This window comes from Clarias gariepinus, chromosome 14 (assembly GCF_024256425.1).
Source record: "Clarias gariepinus isolate MV-2021 ecotype Netherlands chromosome 14, CGAR_prim_01v2, whole genome shotgun sequence".
NCBI lineage: Eukaryota > Metazoa > Chordata > Actinopteri > Siluriformes > Clariidae > Clarias > Clarias gariepinus.
The window spans coordinates 14,831,858-14,855,125 of record NC_071113.1 but is presented as its reverse complement, the minus strand read 5'-3'; the positions used below and the strand labels follow the sequence as shown (position 1 = coordinate 14,855,125).

Below are 23,268 nucleotides of genomic sequence, written 5' to 3'. Positions count from 1 at the left end.
ATTAGAAATGGACCCTGTTTCCCAGTGTTCAACAATATTTTAACCATGTAACTGGAAACAAATTAAAGTGTAAAGTTGGAGGTAAGTGTCAAAATAAAACAATAATACTCTGAGAATCACCAGAAAACTGAAAAAGAAAGGAAAAAGTAGTCATAATGACACTGTATTGCTGCAAATTATAAAACAATTGCTTTGCCCTCATCATCTGATAGTAGAAACTAAGACATAAAGTAAGTTAGATATAATTCCTACAGAAATTGTGAAGTAGGGGCACAATTTGGACACCACTTTTCCTGGGCTAAATGCTGAATACAGTTAGCCTACTGTACATGATTGCAAAGATGTAAGATGTATATACTGTCTGTGACTATATGCAATCTAAGGGATTGTGTGTGTGTGTGTGTGTGTGTGTGTGTGTGTGTGTGTGTGTGTGTGTGTGTGTGTGTGTGTGTGTGTGTGAATAAATGGGCCATGGCTTAGGCCACTCGATGCAACCGCCCCTCCCCCTGAACGCGAGACTCATAGTATCCAGTATAAACTTCAAAGCCATTGGCCCTCCTGTGCTACTTAAGCAATAACACATGAGAGAGAGTGCTGTTGTGCTGGTTATCAATATGGATCTGATGTGGTCATGAATACGAGTGCACAGCTCTTACACAACATTTCCACAAACACCATTTATTATACAAAATATGATCAGATTTTTTTATTTGACCAGTTATTTTGCACCGCCAAGACTCTCTTGCCTGGTAGAACCAACTAGCCATGACTGGAAAGGCTGGCGACTAACAGTGAGGGGAAATTAACAAAAGCAAAAGTAGTTTTTACTAGTAGTTTTTAAAAGTTCATTCTTACTGGTACTATGAAGCCAAAAGGTGAGAAGAATAAAACAGGGTGATGGTCGATAATTTGTGAAACAAAAGTTTCTCTTTATATTTCCACTTATTCTGTTTTAGAATATCAGCTCAGTTAAGCTCTGTGTTCCGGGGTTGACCCCAAAGAACATTAAAATTGAAAGTAAGTGCACTGGGGTGTAAAAACTTGCTCAACACATCAATTAGTTGCCCTTGATTAGAGGTTACAGAGGGATTTGGGATTTAGCCTTATGTAAGATGCTAGTTAGCTGGTAGCTTTTTCAGGTTTCAGACATAAATAAAGTAATACAGTGCATTCAGAATATATAAGAAGGAACTACTTAGTAGATAAAGTGTTGATTAAGATGACAACCTTATCAGATGTGTTTTATTGCTGGAAGTGCTTCCATGACTGATTTAGAATGTTGGTTTTAGGTACTTTTATCTGTGCTGTGACAGTGTAATTAACAATTACAGAACCCCTCTGATGTGAAGTCATACATCTAGTTAAACGTCCCAGTCCTTTTACCATCTATTATCACCATTCGTTGAATGGCACTCATCCAATCAAATTACTTGGTCAGAACTGACTGTTCACTGTGTTCACTCTAGCAACTCCATTGTAGTTTATGGAATGATTTCGCAGTGAATTCAGAACAATTTTAGGGGTATATTATTTTTGATCAACATGATTTTTTAGCAGCGTTGAAGCTATTTGAGTCCTTTGGCATTCAGTGTCTTGTTTTCCAATTGGATCAAAAGTGAGAGAGCTAAGAGTCAGGAGGATCAAAATGGTTCAGCAAGGGTAACGAATAGATCCCCCATTATTTAAAAACAATCTTTTTGCTTTTTTGGGGGCAGGATTTTTGTTCACAGGGCAATACGGCCGCCTTCCCTTAATGAACACCGAGGATATTTAAGAAATTTGGCAGTCAGATCCCTTACAAAAGTAGTAGCATTTGTCACAAAAGGGGAAACTGTACAGAGTTGAGGAAGAAGACCTCAATTAATGGTTCTTTTCAGTAATGGTGGTGTTTATTTGTATGAAGCCTCTATCCTTACTTAGCAGACTGTCTGTCAAAAGTAAAAAGACCTACAAAGTGTCCATTTCACACTCTCTTTTAAGTCAGTGAATAGAATATACAGTGGTCTTTTTGTCCTTTTGATTTCAGTTACCCCTGTGGAGTGACATGCTTCAGAAGGACTTGAACAAGACTCAGGAAGTCAAGCCAGGCATTTGACTTGTAAAAGGCCATGTGACACCATTCCCCAGCAAGCACAAGAGAAGAGAGCACACAAAGGGTCTTCAACATTACAGATTCACCTGACAGAATCTAACACCCAAATGCACTCTGATTATAGTTCCACTTGTTTGATTTCTCTAACTTGACCTCCTGCATCTCACAGAACTATAAAGCATATTGTTTATACTGGAGATGAGTAATGGCTCACATACAACTGAGCTGAGTGTGGCCAAACATCAGAGGGAACACAAAGAGGGTTGCATGCAATAACAACATTCTTAAAGCTGTTTCATTTATATCCTTCTCTTATCATGTATTACCTAAATGTTACAGCCACATTCTGTCCTGTGTAAATGATATTATTGTTTCTCACTGATCCCCCCCCCCCCCTCCTTATTTTAACCTGGTATATCTTTGCCTTCCCACTGTCCTTCCCACATCTTCTCACACCCTACAACACTGCTGTGTGAGGTTTCCTTGCATGCTGACAGGCTAGTGAAAAAAATCCCTCTCCTGCAGGCAGCTGAACATCTGTCTCCATAGGGCTGTGGCTCTGCCTCTGACGTCTGCAGATGGGGTCCCAGTGGGAACTGAGAGATATGCCATCCCGAAGACCAGGAAAAACACAGTAATAATCAAACTCCCTCAAACATACAATATTTATAAACATCAAAGTAAGGCACATATGAAATATATAGTCTATGTCTATATGTTTAACTGCTTAAACAGCAAATCAACATATTTTCCCCCAGTATTCTGCAAAGATAATTATAGATCATTTATTCTTACGAATTGTTCTCTTTTCCAGTTCCTCAGTTGTCAGTTTTTATACATGACTTTTTAATTATTTTTAATTATTTTCTCTTGAAAAAAAATTAAACATTGCTATACCAGTCTTTACAATAGTACTATAGTATTGAATGATTTTATCATTCTCTCTATCATTCTCTAAGTTTTTAGCATTCTCTCTGAACTCATTATTATTTATTATCCAATAATGTAGGTACATATATGCCAATGTGTATAATGTTTGATATTATTATATAGTCTATTGCTATATATTGATATGATATAATAAATTGCTAGTGAAATACATACTGTTTTATATCAGGAATAAACACAAGACTGCCAAAAAAACATGCAGGATTAATGATGTGGGGTGATAAAATCATCCATGACCTTTGGTCTGACACCCTTCTCCTCTCTTCCTGGACAAGCCTGTGGTCTTACTGAATTAATTCATGCCTGACCTCTGGATGAACCTGGTCAGTGAAGAAGGTGCTGACAGTGCATTGCTGCTAGGGCACAAACTGTGCAAACCCAACACCCTGAGTAAATATTGGACAAGTCCATCAGATAATCAAGAGAATACAACAGAGTTGTTAAGTTCCCATAAAGTTTTAAGTGATGATGAGGCTTATCAATTAAACTCCTGTTTTGTTTCAATTATTTTCTTTCTGTCTTTTTTGTTTGTTTATTTTGTACATAAACTGGACACATTTAATGCATGGCACTGTGCAACAACATTTACAATAATTTCTGTAATTTTTATTTTTTTATTTATTAAAATATTTTTAAATATGTTTAACATTTTAGTGCTGCAGTCTGTCTAGTGTTCTGGTACAATATCAATAATATTGGTAGATTGTACTATATCTAAGGCCTTTACAGTAGCTGCAGTAACATTGCGTTGGCTTTATTGTAATAACACAGTAAACCAATTAGTATAATTAATTCTACTGCGAAATTGAAGCACCAAGCATTTATGTCAGGCATATTAGAATTTAATTTTTCTGTTTTTTCTTCCAATATTTTGTCATCCTAGGGTTTGATTTTGTTGGGTTTGGTAGTAATATACAAATATGTAAAAGTTATACAACAATGTGCCAAAACATACTGTCAACAGCCATTACAACCACAATGCCAAATATATGAATTGCAGAGACAATCTTGCAATTTCCTCTTAATATCTAATAGTAAACAAACAATAAGATTTTCAAGAAAAGATTGTTGATTTTAAATTATCCACTGTGCTATTTTTTTAATGTTAAGTGTCAAATACATATGGCAGTTAAATATTTAGTGCATCCTCAACTATGAATTTAAAAATATTGGTTTTAAAATGTAATTTTAAATTTGATATTTAAAATAAAAATATCTGCCTGTGATTCATGCTCAATTATGATGCAATTATGTAAAATCATAAACTTTTATTATTAGTCTTCATAAACCTTAAATGCTATACAGAGAATATTTGTGAGGCTGATAAACTTTGAAATGTTGCAAACTGTTGGTGGAAAATGTGAAAATAAAAATAGGAAATAGAAAATGTGGAACACAGATCACGTGATATGGTTCGGTGTTATAGCAGTGAACAAACAGGAGTGTTTACATGTTTAGAAGTCCTGCAGGCAGAGTAAGGTGAAAAGGTCATAGGAAGCCACCTGGGGTGTACTGCAACATTCCGCTTGTCAAACTATACATACTGGGGTAGTCTTGATTTAAATTAGCCCCATTGTATTGTAATGTCCCTTAACAAAAGACACTGTCGTTTATTACAACATAATAGCAATCATGGCTCCTTAATATAAAATAAATGTAAAAATAAAAACAGAATCAATGTGCTTTATCATTTAGTTAATACACACACGACTTTTTTGAAAAATAAAACACTTTTATTCAGTTACTACTACTTCGTAAATCAGGCGATCTTATATATACATAGTGTGTGTGTGTGTGTGTGTGTGTGTGAGCACGACGTTTTTGTCCAAAAGTACATTCATAGTGCAAATTATAAAGCATCACATTTAAAACAGCCACATTCTGTTGCACTGTATTGCGAGAGTTACACACCAGAGTTAAATCTGTTGCACCCAATTGCAATTGTTACACATCAGAGTTAAATGTAGTACATCCAATAGACTCAGTCTTTTGGCCATTTGCAAAGCAGTCATGCATCATCACAGAGCAAGAATGTCCTTACTGAGAGAGAAAAAGTGACAAAAACAGTTTTTTTTTTTTTTTTACATTTGGTCTGAAACAGATATACAGTTTTGATGTGTCCCTAGCAACAAAAACTGAAAGATTTAGGCTCTTTTACAAAGCAGGTATAAAACAGATTTCACACCACAAGCCGCACTAAACAGGAGCACGGTGTGGATTGTTATTTAGAACTGTAATATGCAGTATGTGTAGCGTTAAATGTCCTCAGTTGCCACTCGATGAGTCTGAGATGGGAGATGCAGCTGGAGATGAGGTGGTGGAGCTGTTCGTGTTTTGTCCAGCAGCGCAGTCTGTTGTTCGATTCATGGCCGGCACGGTTCCTTCTCGCTCGCGTTTCTTCTGTTTCATTCGGCGATTCTGAAACCAGATTTTAACCTGTGTTTCATTCAGTTCGAGTGTAGCGGCCACCTCGACTCTCCGCGCCCTTGTGAGGTATTTGTTGAAGTGGAACTCTTTCTCCAGCTCGGTGAGCTGCTTCGTAGTAAAATTTGTGCGAATAATACTTTGCTGTCCGTGGCTTCCGAATTCAGTGACCTTAACTGTAAGAGAAAAAACAAGTCATGTTAAGCACTAGAACACATATACATGTTAAAAATTCGACAAACAGGTTTCGATGACATTATATTGTCTTGTCAGACGAGACTACTGAGTAATAAACATGCTTCAGCTGACCTGTTTTAGGCGGGTTCCTTTTAACTTTCATCCAGTCGAAGGTTTGTGCTTGGTTGGGACTATTCTTTGAGTCACTATCATTTTGGGTTTGGCCGGAATATCTGCTGTACGTAGCATAATGTGGTTGCTGTTCTTTTTCTCCGTATGGATATGATGGATATTGAACAGGAATTTCTCCTTGTCTGCAACTAGACTCGGCCGCTACCCCACTGTTGTTGCCGATGTTTAGCACAGAAAAGCCAGGGGACGGCAAATACATGTGTTGTTCTCCCTGACTGAGAATGGCCTGATGGCTGTAGTCCAGGTGAGATCGACTGTGCTTGCCGTAGGTTACCTGATGGCCTGTTGTAACAAGATCCAAATTTATTTGGCACGGCTGGGATGCCTGGTGTGTATAGTTCATGCCTTGAGTTTCGTGTAGCGTCGGTGTAAAAGAGTTCCCTCCAATTGGCCTCCCCTCCGCAATGCAACTATTAGTGCTCCCACAAGCACCTTGCATGTACTCTTGATCCAGGCCGTAACATCCAACTTTTGAATTTAAATGGTTAGGTCCACGGCTGTAAACAGTGTAATCTAGGTAGGAATTCATTTTCAGTTCTCCACCAGTAATTGTTTGATTGGTCAATAAATGTCGTCGTGTTATCCCAGTGCCCTACCACCTCTGCGCAGTATGTCAAACCTCAAAAGTTCTGTTGGGCTACATATCAACCGAGTGACAGATCATGTGACCAACTATCCACCAATAGTGTGCGACCTGCAGCGGTACTTTGGGCGTTGCGAATGTCCATCAAGTAAACTCGTATTTACATGACAAACACATGAATGGCACCTTCTCATCAGTCAGATAAACGCACACACTAGCAGGCTATTTCTGATTACAGTAATAAGACCAGTTTTACGATTTTACAACATTTTCTCTAGAGAAATTAATCACAGAGAAAACAATAGTTTATTTATGGATAGAACGTTTTTTATAGTCAGAAACAGTGATTTCAAAGGACAAAGTTCCAGCTTGCAAAAATCTCAACCTCTAAATTATATGGGTCTATTTAAAAGTTTCTAGAAAACCAAGAAAGACTGCCGAGTAATAATTGATCTTTTAAGTGACATTAAAAAAGTATTTAAATAAGCAAGATTCAAGCTGTGCGTAACGAGAAAAAAATACTGTAAATATACATGTAGTTCCCAAATAACTAAACGAAAACACGAAGGGTGACAAAATGGAAATTAACACAAGCAATTTGCTTTCTTTGCATGTACTTCTTAAAATTATGTTATAACTTGTTTATTTATTACAACAAAGGCTTAACCCAAGTAAGCAGTTTTATCAGAATAAATAATTTGAATATCTTATTTTACATTTTTGTATTTTGATAATAATTTTAATACCATCCTGTATTACATGAAGGGTTAATACACTATTACAACTAGCATATACAAAATCCTGTTTTATGTGAACCTTAGAAATAATAATAAAGAAATGTGAGCTTTCTGTGCGTAAAAGTGTTTCAGACGGTTGATTGCTTTCACTGTTCTTTGGGGTAACTTAGGGGCCAGATATATTATGAGACCTATGATGACTAAGCCAGCACATTTGGGGTTCGGGGAACGGTATAAAATCCTCACAGTTACCCTTAAAATTATCGCAACAACCTTGCCTACTAAAGGTAAAACTTGTTTCATCATTTGTAGGTCTACGTTTTTGCGCGTAAGGACAATGACTCCCGGATTTTCTGATAACCTGGCTCATCCAACATGTATTGTAATTACGGACATGGCTAACAGACGTGGGATACACGTAATTCTTCGTAGATGATTTAAGTGAAGACCTACTGTCCATTTGCATGGATGGTGGAATACATGCTGTTGGAGAAGGGGGAGGACCGGTTTCTTTTATGTGTTCGCATTTTTTATGCCTCATCCTGCGGTTTTGAAACCAGATCTTGATTTGTCTTTCGCTAAGCCTTAATAAGTTGGACAGCTCGAGGCGTCGTGGTTTGCACAGGTAATGATTGAAATGGAACTCTTTTTCCAGCTCCAGCAGTTGACTGGTGGTGTACGACGTGCGCGTCCTTTTACAGCCACCTGAGCCATCATGTCGGCTCTCTGCTGCAAAGAAAACGAAGCAAGAAAGCATTAACTCTAAAATAAATGTAAAAAAAAATAATAATAAATAAATAAATAACGACATTTCGATAACTAATAAATACCTACTCTCCTGATGTAATTTTGTAAGTGGAAGTGGACACCACGGAAGGTGTCATGAAATCCAATTCTGGAAGAAGCCCTGAACCCCCAGAAGAATGCCCTGCACCCATTATCCCTGATGCAGCCGATGACATGATTTAGAATGAGCTAATTATTTCTCTCAGGCGTATTAAATGTATGACGATCATTTGATGTTATGCGTTTTCCGCCTATGATTGCTAAATAATATTACGTGTTGTACGTTGGTTTCCATTTACAGTACCATAAAGTCTACTACAACAAATCGGTTGTACCCACCACTGACGGAGGCATCGCAAAAGCTGTAACTTTTCTGCCTGAATTTTTTCATAGATTTTGTCATCCAGGGGAAGACCAGCTTGCTGTCAATAGTAAGGTCCCCGATTGAGGAGCTGTGAGGTTCTCCTGTAAGGGATATGAGGGGTGTTTCTATACAGCTTCGAGAAAGTTCACTTGGAGTGCAATGAGAAGTGTCGTCTCTGGCAGTCTTCGGCAATGAGCAAGCATTCATTTCTTCATCATTTTCCCGCAGTGGCAAAGAAGGTGAAACTTGTGTCGCATCACTGTATCCAAATGTGTCGTCCCCCTTAAACGAGTCACTGCCCAATAATGAAGTGTTCATGTTGTCAGTCTTGTACTGCATTGTGTACAGCTTCTTGCAAAAACTTGCGTCACGTGACAGATCCGTTACAGGGGCCTCTTGGTGGGAGACCTAAAGGGTCACAACAAGGCATGGCATGAATAAAGTAAAAAAAAAAATCCATCTTCACAACTAAAAGACCAGATGACATGGATACGAATATTTTGTTGCTGCAAAATGGTCTACTAGTATTTTTACAAATATGCTACAACCGAAATGAATGATGTTATGATAATGTCCAATTGTATTAAATAAATAAATAAATAAATAAACTTATCTCAAATAAACTTTTAATTAAAAAGTAAATGTTCCCGGTCAAGGTAGAACTAGTAAGATATGACTTACGCGTCAAAAAGTCATCATGTTACACATGACCGGTATGAATAAATTATGAGCACATAAATTATAACCGTGATTGACAATAATAAACAGGCATGATTTTATTGTTAAGCGCTACAGTTTAGGCAAACATTATGTGGGCTATGTTTTGTATCTCATTGAATATAGCGTTTATCAAATGAATAAATGTAAATCAAAATATAAAAATACATTTTAAAAATAAGTAAGGAGTACAGAACACTATTAAGTTGATTTAATAGTATTTAAAATCTCGTGAATATCCGAATCTTATACATTAATCTGCAAGAAATGTAAATATATTACTGCAGACGCTCAAGTATACATTGTACTTTTATAAACATAGAAATGTATTTCGTATATAAAATAATAAATATGACAGATTCTACATAATTACGTTTTTATGATGACATTTGGAACAAAAGGGCTTATTTAAAATCGCAAAAACAATCAAAACAAATAAAAAAGATTTCTAACATATATCACAGATATTCTAAAATTTGGTTTAAAAATAACGCTTTTAAACAGACATGGGCATATTCTCAGTTATGTTCGTGGTGACAGAAGTAATGCAGAATCGGTCGTAATGTGACAAATGAGGACAAGAAACGAGAGAGCGACTATGTTGAGCGAGGAACAAAGGCTGCTGAACTCATCGTGAACCCGAGCTCAAGTAATATGGCGATAAATCACACGGACATATCCGCCATTCACAAACTGACTGAGTCTATTTCAGTGCGGTTCGCTTATTGCGCTGGATTGTCCTGAATCCATACAATCAGACAGTGTTTAGCATCATCTTTTTTTACCTAATCAGAACGATATTAAAATACTTCTCAAGGCAACATGCTATCGAATCAAAAAGACTGAATGATGGATCCGATTACATCCGATTTTTATTAAATGTAGCTATACAACACACAAGCTGATATACCTTAATGTTTCTGTATACTTCCTTATCAACTTGTGTGTATTTTTGTTTCATGACCCCTGCCATAATGTTTATAATGTTATAATTTGACATCACGCCCTTATGGGAAAGCTAAAATAGGAAAGCTCTTACAGCAAAAACCAAATTATGCATCTTAGTTAAATTTATTTAATATAACAATCTCTTTGCCTACTCACCAAACAGCTCCTCCGCGTAAACCCTGAGAACCTCAGACAGATAATATCGTACCTAAAATAGAAAGATATCGTTAATCACGTTATCCATTCAAAATAATACCAAACAATATCTATTTTTTACATAACATTTGTAGGGAACAAGACTGAAACGTACTGAAGTGATGTAAATTAAGATAAGCACACAGCCTAGAAACGTTTTGTGAAAACGCACGCTCAATTTGTAGGCCTATTGAAGAGCACAGAATGATGAGAATGTAGAAGTGTGTTGTTGCGCTGATGTAGGCTGCTTTCAACTCCACACCCTGAATCTTATGAATATAGGCTCGAAATAGCAGATCGTTACCAAACAACCGAGAGAGGAGCAAAGGACCCAGGAGCTGACCCAGGCAAATTATGCTGTGACTCAGAGTAAGCAATCGATATAAATTGAACTGCGAATCAAACAAAAATTAAGCAATATTAGGAAGCTATTCTAAAGTACTATTGAGGAACTGGACAAAATAAAAAGACCGCCCAAAATAGAACTCCATTAATCAACGCAAGCTAATATGTTGACAAGACAATGACCCTCCTGTTTACACTAATACCAGCTATGACATTTCCTGATGTCTGTGTCGCCATTCTATATTTTAGCAATGTTTAATTTATTTTACGTAGCCGATTAATATGCTTTCAAATGTTGTGCTATAACTGTTTCCTGCTTTATCTTTAAATTTGTGTTATTTGGATGAGACTAGTAAAATTTTTGATATTGTAACTTGATGGTTTAGTATAAGTCAGTTATTTTAGTGCTAATACAGAAAACCACAAAATTTGTATGTCTGAATGCTTCCACACTACACAGTCGGACAGCAAACGAAGATGTTAAGTGATTAAACGTCTATCACATAGAAATGTAATTTTAAATGAACAAAACTGAGCCTCTAAAAAAATCAGTCAATATGATGTTAAAGTCTTCAACCAGAGTTCTGTCTGCAATTGTCTAGGTCTAGTCTGTTGTAATTGCCGTCTAGTGGTGGTCTTCAAATCAATTCCTTATTGGACAAGAGGCCTTTGATCTCTCAAGTAAATCTGCTGCGTTCCGTTTTCTTGCACCCACACTGTGTGCGCAGAGAGGTTAATATCTAACCAAGGCAATAATAAAGTCATTGTTTGATTACTTAATTTCAATTTAAAATGCATTAAAATACCTCAAAACTTTAAGACCTAATATAGTCTATTGTATATCACTTGGCCCATAGCCTACTAGCTAGTGTCTCATCCCTCACGTTTAAAGCATTTTATACGTTTTTTATGTACTGGTCTAAAACGTACTGGTCACTGTATTCTAGTGAAATTGACCACTGGACATTTCACAGATTCCCTCTGTTCATCTCTTTCTGAAGTATTTTTTCTTCATTCATATCCACTTTCCTTTTTTTCTTTTTTATGTGATCATACAAGGTGGACTTTGAAAAGGACACTATAAATGCATTATACAGGTTTATTTATAAAAGTAAAGTTAGAGTACAAATGCTAGTTGTGGTCTGTAACTTTAGATATATAATAAACAATGTATTAATATTAATATTGAAGAGGAGAAGTCCTCACGGCTTATATTTAATCAAAAACCCTATGCTGACAAATAAGCATTCAATTCGTCAGAAATGTAAAGCTTTGCTGTCATGTATAAACTGTCGCTCTTTAAGAGTAACTCAATATTTAGTTTATTTCAGGTGCAGATTTACTGACAAGTCAGGAGTACTCATGCCTGTTGATTAAGTTTACATTAAAGGGGCTTTATACTAGCATCCTACACAAATGACACACGCGTGTATGTTCTTTATATTATATATTTTTCTTCAAATGTATTGGGGTTTTGTTTCTCAGAATTTCCGCAGTGACAACAGAAAAACTGTCTGCTACTCTAAAGAAGCATATGATAAACAGGCGATTTATTCTAAATGCATTCATGTTTTATATACAGTATGTCATTTGCATGCAAGCGCAAATTAAATTACATACCTGCGGTGTAACATTTTTCGTTTTACCTTTTTTCGGAGGGGGGAATTTGAAGGGATAAGTTTTCTGTTGCCTGCAAAGTAAGAGAGAAAACTATCAAACAATCATTATTTTTAGAATTGTTTGTATATATGGATATAGAAGGATAACAAGACGGGCAATAACTAACGGAACAGCAACTTTTTCATTATGCCTTATTTAGGTTAGTTAATGGCTGTTTTAACAGTAAAGCCCGTACATTTTCACCTCCTTGAATCTGGATTCAGTATACAAAAATTAGAGATCACCAAGATAGCAAGAACCACGCTGATATATAAGAAAATAATTAAACTGCATTTGCATTTTGCTGGATTTCAAACGTGTCCACCAGCAAATTCAGCTGAATGTTTGAATGAAAGAAAATGAATAAAATAATCCAGAATATTTAGACTCCCATTTCGACGCTGAACTTACATCAACTACATATTCCCCAAGACACGAATTTGCGAATAATGATTGTTTCACACAAATTCGGATCTACAGGGTATATATAGATGACAGATATCACCAGTTTGACTGGCATGCAGGACTTTTCAAGTAGATATAATTGTATCACTAACGAGTTACAAATGTCAGATAAACTGAACACAGTTATAGCAATAGTAGAATGGTAAAATGTCACTGTTTCTGTGTAAATTTATTCAGTGTTAATCAAAATATCAGCAACATTTATTTCCCCAATGTTATCTTTATAGTGGACGTCTTCTGCCTTAATACAGTGTTTCATAATCATAACAACATGATTATTCCACAAGAAAATGTTTTGGAGACACTAGTGATCCTTTTGCATTCCTGATAATCGATTGAAGGAGAGAAAAAAATAAAAACCACACCAGAAGATAAACAATATTGATCAACTTTAGACATTGGGAATCCTCATGTCCTTTGATATATTTTGTTTTCTGTGGTAAGTTAGAGGTAATGGGTTGATTTTATATAGTCAAAAATGAAATCTATTCTATTTAAATTTAAGATATGATTTTGATTTCAAAAAGGCTTTAATATGCGCTTAATTTACTGGACTCAGAGCCTGTGTATTCTGCTATGTGCATTTGTTGTAAAATGGCATAAAATCGTGCAGCCGCTTGGTGACCTCAAGATGAACTCAACTCCCATTAACATGCGCAGAGAAGTGTGACTTAGATTAATTTGTTGATATAAAATCATTTTAAAGTAATCTCGCCGGCGTTGTAAATCTAACTGTAATTTTATATCTTAAATACTATTTAAGCCTTTTATATACAAAATCACAGAATCAATAAAATTGCCACTGTTCTTACCATCTCCTTTATGCTATGAACCTACACTTCAAATGTGTAAATAAATTAAGGTATTGACCGTGTTTATGGTATTTACTGTGTTTAAAATGGTTTAATTATTTAGTTATTTAAACAAGATATTCTGCAACAAAATCTTCGGTGTTTGAGTGAAAGGAGGACAAAACGACCAGGACTTCGGAGTAAGGCGAGCTCTGCTGGTCACGCAGGAGCGTTACATCAGTCAAGAGCACCCTCTAAACCAGACTGATTTATTTTATTTCATTTTATCCTTGGCACAATTTAACAGGGTTTGCTTCGAATATAATTAAAATATATTATTTATGGACAGTAGATAAATTTGCTTATCCACAATAAATAATAATATAATACAATTCATTAAATGTTTCAATTAAATGTATATACAATATATGTATATACATTTTTGTTATTCCAGTGAAGAAATTATAAATAAGGGCAAAATGACAAGAACTCAAAGATTTCAAACAAACCTAAATATATGATGAAGTCTACATTTCCTGAGCCTGTATTTCTTGTAATGGCAGCTTGGCACGGTGTGTGTCTCTATGTTCAGTAGTCTCCTGACCTCGCAGTGATCCCTTCTCCATGAATAATTGATGAGAACAGCGCACAGATTACCCCTATCAATATGCAAAACACATTATAGGAGTACAATGAGACTTTAATAGTTATGAATCCCGCAACCATGTTTATCGCGAGAAATTTGGCACAGTTACATCATGTTTTCAGTCCATTCAGTTTTATCAAATTTCTCAAAAATACAGGATTACGAATGAATTTACCCTCTCCCAGACCCTCGAAATGACAATGCATAAATCAGCAATAGAGCCGACAAAATACATTTAAAAAAATGTTTTGTCTCTTAATAGCCGAATTCTGTTTTGTAGACACGACCGTTTGGTTTTCTGTATACAAAACCATTCGAGTTAGGTGAAAGGAATTTAGTATCTGGTAAAAAAAGAACGTTCAAATTTTTTAACGTATGGATAGTTTATTTAAAAAGATGAGTGAGGCCAACATTGACACGATTACTGTAGTGGCAAGCAATCTCTAATCATTTTATATATCGGTTATAGCCTACATGAAAATACATATATTACATACACAAATAAATATGATAATATCCGCAACTCTTTAATTATGTAAATTACATCTGAAGCACTAAAATCAACCTACATAACATCACAAAATATTTTGGGCCTAATAATATAGGCGTTTCCACTGTTATTAATATCCAACACAATCCAACTCTTTGCAACTAGACAATTAATAAATGAAGGAAAACTTACTCTGAGACGTCTTGCCCCAATCCAACAGAAAAATAACAGTGAGTCGCCAAGTGAGTGTATGACATTTTGAGTGGCCGAAGGTAACTGACTAAGAGCATATCACACGCTGTCCACAACCTTTAGAATCCCGCTGAAGCAGTGAAAACGTCACTTTCATTCAAGAATGTGAATTATGTCGCACATTGTCAACCCCCCAAACCATAAAACTAACTTTATGGACCTCACGTGACTTGTTTAGCAATACAGAGAAGGACATGTCTATGTTGTGGACTGGACCTCGCGAAACTAAAATCACCTAGAAAAGTCAAGGCTGTATTTCTGATGTAATAACTAAAGCAATATGAAAGCAATTCGTAAGACCCATGCTTCCGTGATTTGACCATTTAAGAGGTAAGTTCACAGGTTCAGTAATTATTGGACACTTGCTGCTAAAATAATCATTTTAAGTTTTATATATATTTTATAATTATAATACACCAGTGATATGACATTTTATGCGAAAGTCTGGACTAAAAGAATCGGAAACAGCAAAATACTGCACCCTATGGAACCATGTCAATGTTTAAACTCAGATTTAAATGTCTTTTTTTTGTCTGCTCGTCTGCTTTAGACACTGGTAGCCCTACATAGATTGCAAAGATTATGTTAATACAACAATAACTGTATGTGAATTGAACAAGAGTGGTGACCTACTGTGAAGGTGACTGGTCCCACAGGTGTAATGATGTGCAAAGAGACATTAAAGCATGTTGAGACTAAAAGAAATTTTATTTTTCAAATTAGTTTCATTAAGCATTTTAATCGATACACAAATAGAAAAAAATGCCGGCTGGCAAAATTCCCAGCATATCAACATTAAAACATTTTTCTTCGCTTTTTTAACACGAAACGTTCACCACTCACATTGTACAAATAAAATTGGTCACAACTGTACATAAAACAAAATTCACTCATCATGGACACAGAATCCAGTCCAGAAATGTTTAGATGCAACATAAAGTACATAACTGTATTCTAAGTGCGAATGCAGATAATCTTTTCGCAGTGTACCAATACTATCCAAGAAATTAATAAACGCACAAGCATAAATGTCTTGAAAACTGGAAAACAGTCTACACTGACGTCCCTATACAAGTTCATAAGAATACAACATTTTTTGACTAGATGATATAGGTAGTTCGCGTTGATACTGTACAATATTCCTTTTACGTATTTAAAGTTGCGCACAAAGAGCTTACATGGAACATGCTTTCTTCCACGAAAGTATAAACTTGATACGTAGCATTTACACTTAATTTACGGCGGCTGTTAACTGTAGCCCTATGGCATATGGGATAGAACAATACTAAACGGTTGACAATTCGTGTTACACCAGTCACACAGAGAAATGATGCCTGATAATGACAAGCAGAAAGGTGCAGTGCTATAACAGTAGTTGAATATCCTCAACAAATTCAGTTTTGAAAGGCGCTTCCTCCCGTAGCAAGACTCATGCTTTTTAGCTTGTTGTCCTTTTTCCATTTCATCCTCCTATTCTGGAACCATATTTTAATTTGCCTCTCGGTGAGACAGAGAGCATGGGCTATCTCTATCCTCCTTCTCCGGGTCAGATACCTATTGAAATGGAACTCTTTCTCCAGCTCTAGCGTCTGATAGCGTGTGTAGGCAGTTCGAGCCCGTTTCCCATCAGGTCCAGTCATATCTATAACACGGACAAGGACAAAAAAGACAATACCCTTTAGTTACAATAGCAACAAAAATCGTATGCTAGACTCACAATTACAATCGCACCTACACTAGCATCCATAAGATCGTAACATCTTAAAATAACTATTAAGTCATAGTACAGTCCTATTTACTACTTCAGAGGTGGTCTGGAATCAGTAACATGTTCCATGCATGTTGTGATTTTTCGCACTCTATATTTTTTAGCACCGTTGCAAATATTAGGCTTTTTAGTTTATTTAACCTTCTGCATAGCCTGCAAATGCACATGGAAAAGGACACATGTAGCGGAACTGTTTATGTGTTGCTATAACACGATATTTAATTTATTGGTTTAGATTAAACATTTTGCGTGCATTATGTTATTAAATACTTAAGAATTCTGTTTGGAAACAAGATGACAGTCATTCAGTAACATCCACAATTCAAAGCAATGGAAATGTTTATACCGTGGCTAATGTGAAGTTTCCGCATCCATGGAAAGATCTGTGGTGTTTGGCCGTCCCCGGGTGTTGTGGTGGAAGGTGCCGCTGGTTCTTGTTTCTGAGTGCGTGTAGTCGCATGGTTAGCTTGCGCGCCTTCCTCAGGCTCCGACGAGACGTTTGCCTCGTCCGTTTCTGCAAAGTGTGTGTTGTTGCTGAGATTGCTGCTGTTGGTGGTGAGTGCACTATTGCCCCCGGTCGTGGTCTGGTCAGAGGAGCCAGGGGTGCCTTTCAGGTTCAGACTGTCGCTGTTGGTGCAGGGAAGGGCGTCTGGAGAAGCAAGAGAGCAGCTCGTTTGACGGTACCGGGTGTCCGTGCCCGGATTCTGGAAAGCACGGCCGTTATCCCCAACCGTGCCGAAGTGGGCATTGTTGTTAGAGCGATTTACACTAAGGTCGATCCCATTGTAGGTGTAACCGAAAGAGCCGGAATGCATGCCCGTAGAGTCCCGGTAAGAGCCGTTCATTGCGCCGTTAGTCCCATAATTTAGTAACTGATAGTCGGACCCATTCGGATAGCGCCCTGAGAAAGAGTTTAGAAAATAGGAGCTCATTTGGATATTCTTTAAAAACGCTCTCGATGAGCAGATCTCGGTCGTTAAAATCCTGCGCACCCCAATTTATGATGTAAAAATGAATTATAGCAATGCACTGTACTTCGTTTTTGCCAAGTATGCGGCCAAATATGGGAGCGCGTTAGGGCATCACGTGCCTTTGTTGACCAGTCGTAAATTCTCTCTGATGACTTCAAGAGGTAATTCATGCTCTGTGGTTACAAATGATGACGAAATGATGATCGTTAGATTCAACTCAATGGTGCCTCCCCGCTGCGCGCCGCATCCCATGTTAGCAGAGGGCGTCACCTACCGGGAGAACTGGAAAATGCCTAAACACCTGCACGTATCTTTGGCACACCACTTCAACATATGAAAGCACATTTTTGCAACGAAGTAATACAATTCACTAAAATCACAAGTTAATATTTTTCTTTATCAATGCTAAACGTAACGTCTCGACTATAAAATCACTTACAATAAATGGAGAAATTTATGACAAAAGTGCAGCCATGGCCTCTCATATTTTTTGAATATTCTGCATTTGCACGTTGACGAAATTATTTAAAAGTGTGGACACATACTGCTTAACTATTTTTTATATGAGCCAACTTATATTTGCATGATAGTGAATTCAATGCAACCAAGCGGTTTAAAGTGACGCTCTCTATTCAACGATAGAGAATTGCATTCTTTGTATTATATATTTGGAATATTTTCTATTTTTTATTACATAATAACATTGCCTTTGGCTTTGCAGCAAACACAAAAGAGTAAATAGACGTGGGTAAACATTTTATTGGCAAAATGACATTGCTTACAAAGGGTACTATCTTTTTCATCAGAGCATCCACATACACAAACGTAACGAACAAAAAATAATAATAAATTACACAAGAGAACGTTTAAAAACACGAATGTCCAATATGTCAGCAGTAAAATCTTTCACCTTAGCTTTCACTATAGGCCCGTTCAAGCTTGTGGAACCAAGAGTGTGAATATTCCATTCATTTTATGCCAGGTAATAAAATTGGTCTACTGGCGGCAAATAGTACACAAGGGGGCTAAAATTACAGAAATTACAAAGATGCATGTTTTACAACCCTGCAAGGGTTTCTAGCATTTGCACTTTAACAAAGCCTTAAATAGATAACTGTTTAGTTTAGCTATTCTTACATATACATGAAAATACTATAGCCTGTGTATTGTGGGTAAAAAATATTGGACATGTTTATTATTTACAACACAGTGCATATCGAACTCGTTTATCCCGTCTTTCCACCATCCTCCTCTTCGCTGGTCTTTTCAGAGTTCATTACTTTATTTTCCTTCTTCCACTTCATTCTTCGATTCTGGAACCAAATCTTTATCTGTCGCTCTGTAAGACACAGAGCATGCGAAATTTCAATCCTGCGCCTTCTGGTCAGATATCTATTAAAATGGAACTCTTTTTCCAGCTCAAGAGTCTGAAACCGAGTGTATGTCTGACGACCCCTGCGGCCAGTGGTGCCAGGAATGCCTGTCAAAAAGGATGAAAAGACAAAGAATTGATTAACACAGAGTCAAAAGTAAAAATTGTATTAGTATTATTATTTTTATTATTATTATTATTGCTACTACTACTGCTACTACTGCTGCTGCTACTACTACGACTACTACTATTACTGCTGCTGCTACTGTGACTACTACTGATATTTAATTCTTATTTTTATCAAAATTTAACTATAAAAAACATCCTTTTCAAAATACCCCTCTCGCTAACCCAAGAATGAAACGTTTACTTTGGATTTGTTTGAAAGGGCAAAGTTTAGGATACATATAGATACACATGGGAAAAAATCCATGCAATGTGATAGCCTGTAGCCTAGTATATTTCATATGAAAAATTAACATTTACTTTGCCACGAAACCCTACAATACAATGAGTAAGCAAGATGTAGACGAGATTTACCGCTACACGAATTCATCCTCTGCATCCACGGGTAAACAGGGGCACAGGGTTTGGTTTCGCTGTAGGAATAAGTGTCTGAAGTGTGGTCCGAGCCCTCCGTCTTGCTATGCCCCTGTGTGAGAGCCAGCGACTCCTCCAAACCTCCGAGAGGACACGATGAGCGCTCCGTTTCTCTGTAGATACTGGACGCAGCGTAATCGCAAGCAGCCCCTGAACCGCTTCTGCCGAACACTCCGCTAGGTTGCTGGTAGTATGAGTTGGGGTATACCTTCTCCTGGACATTGTTTGCTCCGAACGTAGCGCTTGGATAATGTCTCAAAGTGTCGGTATATCCAGAAGAATATAACGGTAACTGATTCAGAAAAGAATCCTGTCCCCCGCCAAGAGACACGGGAAAAGTTGAGTTGACGAAGTAGGAACTCATTGGGTGGCCACTGTTATTGTGCGAGTGTTATGATTTGTTGTGTTTTATAGTCCAAGTGTGTTTTGCCATTACTTTATGTGAGGTTTGGTTTTAGCCGAAGGGGGTGGCGAGGTGCCAATGTGAGCGAGTAGGGAAATGCACCAGCTGATCATTGTCTGACCAATCCTGAGCATCTCAGCCAATAGAAAAGCATAAAGGGAGGGGGACTGTTGTCGCACTGGATGGAATCCCCAGTGCATACAAAATTCCGTAAAATCCTATGCATTATTATATTTATATAATTTCAATTGCAGTGATGCAAGTGCTTCTTAAAATAATAAAGGGGAAAAAAACAGCAGACAATAAACTGTAGATGTATTGCTAATGGACATTTAAAGTAATCCCCTTGACAGGTGTAAAATATTTTTTTTCTGTGTTCGTTAGAAATATAACATCGAACCGTCATATCTGCCAGGAAATACCATGCTTTAGTGCCTTGCTTTACAAAAGCGAAATTACAAAGGGCCTGTCGGAATGTGTTTCTTTTTACGAAAGAATATATATATATATATACTCACAATATAAAGGCCACTTACGGTTTTTATAAATGGGTTAATTTATCGGTATTTAAACTAAAATAAATAAAATATTTACTATAGGAACATGTCCAGTATGTAAGTTAACGTCTTGTCTTTTTAACAGTATTTTGCTTAAGAAATATGTATGTCCTAAATTAACTCACTAAGAGGGTTTTTCTTCAGGAATCACACAAACAATTTTTGATTATAACTTCATGATTGTACTTTTCTCTAATTTAAAGTCAATTCAAACAATTAAAACCTTTATAAAAGCTTCGAAAAGTAAGCACACATCAGTAACGGTTCAGCATAACGGACATTGGAATTCGATAACCTAATCTATTTAAGGGGCATTGCAGATAATTTATGGTCCAAGTTAAATCGTTTTTGCGATATATTATTTTATGTTTACAGAATAAAAGAACAAATAATTTTCTAATTTTATTTTTACAAAATGTTACCTATAAAGTTGCAGAAATATACAAAAGTAACAAGTTGATTGTTAGGGGTAATATGCCATCAAATGTGGCATTTGAAGCACCCATAGAATAATTGTACCTTTATATTTTGTCACAAGTATGCTTTTAAGAAGCTATCCAAAGTACAAAAATTTTACCAAGATTCAAAATGCATTTCACATGATTAAACATTTTAGCAACTTACAAACAGACACAGGCCCAGATGTACACTCTAAGAAGTAATGTAAAAACTCTAAATCTCAATGCTTTTTCAGTACGCCTATTTTTGTTTCGTTCCTATAAAAATACATAGTAGCTCAAACAAGGTAATTGTTTAAAAGCATCCAATTAAGTTTTATATCACTTTACCCCAAGCTTTAATGATTTTACTTACTAAAAGCATAGTCCGTGTTTTTACTGGACTATGTTGTTACAGACAATCGTGATATATATATGATCTAAAAACAATCATTTAAAAATTAATTGAAAAATAGACTTCGATATCTTATCGATAAGCAAACTTAGCATACGACACAACAGTAATCAAACTCACCATACTATACGTGTTTTTTTTATTAGAATGTGCTATTCAAGGTCAAATAACCAAAATAACAGAAAATATACAGCAAATATATAGGACAATTACTGCATAGGTAAATTCGCACAGTTCTCTCGTCACTAGATGGCATTACAGAGCAAAAAATGAGGTAATATTGCGCCATTAGGGTAAAAGCACTGTATTTTGTTGTTTTGGCATAGTCTTAACATAAAACTATTGACCACATAATAATAGTAGGTTTACTTTAAGGTACAAAACAATTAACAGCAATTCAGTAAGTCTTTCATAATGGAAAACATAATAATAAATTTTATGCTTATGCATAGCCTAAATCAATTCGTTGCCTGACTGTAAACTCGAAATCTCCATTATCTAAAGGAGGAAAATTATCTAACGGAGTACTAAAAGAAATGCTTCATTTTGAGCTATACGACCACAACTGCAGCTACTCGCTTCATCATGACTAAGCAGTTAAATAAGAACCATAACCAATATTAACCGGTGTTTATTTTAATCGGTAGTCGACAGTAGCGGTTCAGTTATTTTCACTGTAAAATGTGTAACAATGTAACCAATATCAATTCCAGGATAATGCAGCAACAATGAATAGATCAGCGCCCATTAGTGGGATACTGTAGGCTTGATCACACGGACTACCATACCACATAAGTCATCCAAGTAATCAGTCATATTCAGCTTTTAGAAACACTTATCTTTCGGCTAAGGATTTTTTAAAATATATTTTAATATAATGAGATAACTTAGGTCAAGATTTTCTTAGAAATTATTTTTATAACGAATAACCATAAAACCGTTCCATGCGGAATTTGCGTCTAAGGCTTTTATTATTGGTCATATCCGCAAATAGTTCATAGAGATTATTAATTTATCTTGAATGGCTTTGTTTACTTATCAATCTGTAAGTCAAATGCATCAAGCTATAATCATGCAATGTCCTTCATGCTATTTGGGGTCCTCCAACATTATTTCGTCTCCGTTTTAAAGCCTATACTTTCAATTTAGCTGCAGTTTTGTTCTGGTTAACATCCCATTAAATATCCCACTGTTTTACAACAAGCATTCTTGTACACGATAATAGGCCTATCATCTCGTAGGTTACATAAAACACACACATGCACTGGTTAACATCTCAGTGAGAAAGACTGGAGTAGGTCCTACCTTTGTCGTTTATCACCGGCTTCCATCAGTGCTTTAAAAATTAGCCAGTTTTTTTGTTTTCGATCCCTTAAATCCGAATGTAATCGAGAAGATCCGCTTGAGTAGCCACATAACCGAAAGATCAAACATGTTTTCGCTTTGTGAGTTTTGACCCATTCTCTCATCCTTGACTTCTCTGAAGGAATCAAGCGGCTACTAGCACTGTCTTGGTAACCTCCAGCCATCTTAAAACCAATTCGATTAAGTCATTTATAATTTTAATACACACTCTAATAGTAACAACGAAAAAAAACATAAACACGAAGACAGGGGTGTTACTGACTGCGCCCTGACCAAAAGAATGCTGCATTATAACCACTTGGGAAATCATAAAAAGTTCATGTTCACAGGGAGCTGATCACGTGACCACGTCTAACCAATCCCATCGCAGAGTCACACATAAAGTTCTAGCACAAAGTTGTAAATTTTCATAAACAACTGGGAGTTTATTGCTTTGCTTCAACAGTAGCTTGGTGGCCGCCATCTTTTTTCGTTAAGTAAGAAAGGATATAGACTACTGGTCTTAAAAACCGCTGGATTTAAAATAGATTTTATTAAAATTTTCTCTTTTTTTGAGAAGAAAATCATAT

At 36.3% G+C, this 23,268-nt stretch overlaps 3 protein-coding genes across 6 annotated transcripts; all 3 read right to left on the bottom strand.

The window, feature by feature from the left end:
- Positions 1-4,370: 4,370 nt before the first annotated feature.
- Positions 4,371-22,967, bottom strand: hoxb1b (homeobox B1b). 4 transcript variants are annotated; one of them, XM_053512205.1, is made up of 6 exons: positions 22,640-22,967; positions 12,129-12,198; positions 10,125-10,176; positions 8,279-8,711; positions 5,774-6,115; positions 4,371-5,640 (listed from the first exon to the last, which is right to left on the bottom strand). In XM_053512205.1, exons 2-6 carry the CDS (start codon positions 12,140-12,142, stop codon positions 5,306-5,308), a joined length of 1,176 nt encoding a protein of 391 aa, XP_053368180.1. In that variant the 5' UTR covers positions 12,143-12,198; positions 22,640-22,967; the 3' UTR covers positions 4,371-5,305. The 4 variants fall into 4 exon arrangements, with proteins under 4 accessions (XP_053368180.1, XP_053368178.1, XP_053368177.1 ...); XM_053512203.1 differs by lacking the exons at positions 4,371-5,640; positions 5,774-6,115 and adding exons at positions 6,377-7,882; positions 13,933-14,082; XM_053512202.1 differs by lacking the exons at positions 4,371-5,640; positions 5,774-6,115 and adding an exon at positions 6,377-7,882.
- Positions 15,583-17,511, bottom strand: hoxb5b (homeobox B5b). The gene is made up of 2 exons (XM_053512206.1): positions 16,926-17,511; positions 15,583-16,453 (listed from the first exon to the last, which is right to left on the bottom strand). Exons 1-2 carry the CDS (start codon positions 17,509-17,511, stop codon positions 16,206-16,208), a joined length of 834 nt encoding a protein of 277 aa, XP_053368181.1. The 3' UTR covers positions 15,583-16,205.
- hoxb6b (homeobox B6b) lies at positions 18,741-21,124 on the bottom strand. Its single transcript, XM_053512207.1, has 2 exons — positions 19,463-21,124; positions 18,741-19,030 (listed from the first exon to the last, which is right to left on the bottom strand). The coding sequence occupies exons 1-2, from the start codon at positions 19,884-19,886 to the stop codon at positions 18,777-18,779; spliced, it is 678 nt and encodes a 225-aa protein (XP_053368182.1). The 5' UTR covers positions 19,887-21,124; the 3' UTR covers positions 18,741-18,776.
- Positions 22,968-23,268: the final 301 nt, after the last annotated feature.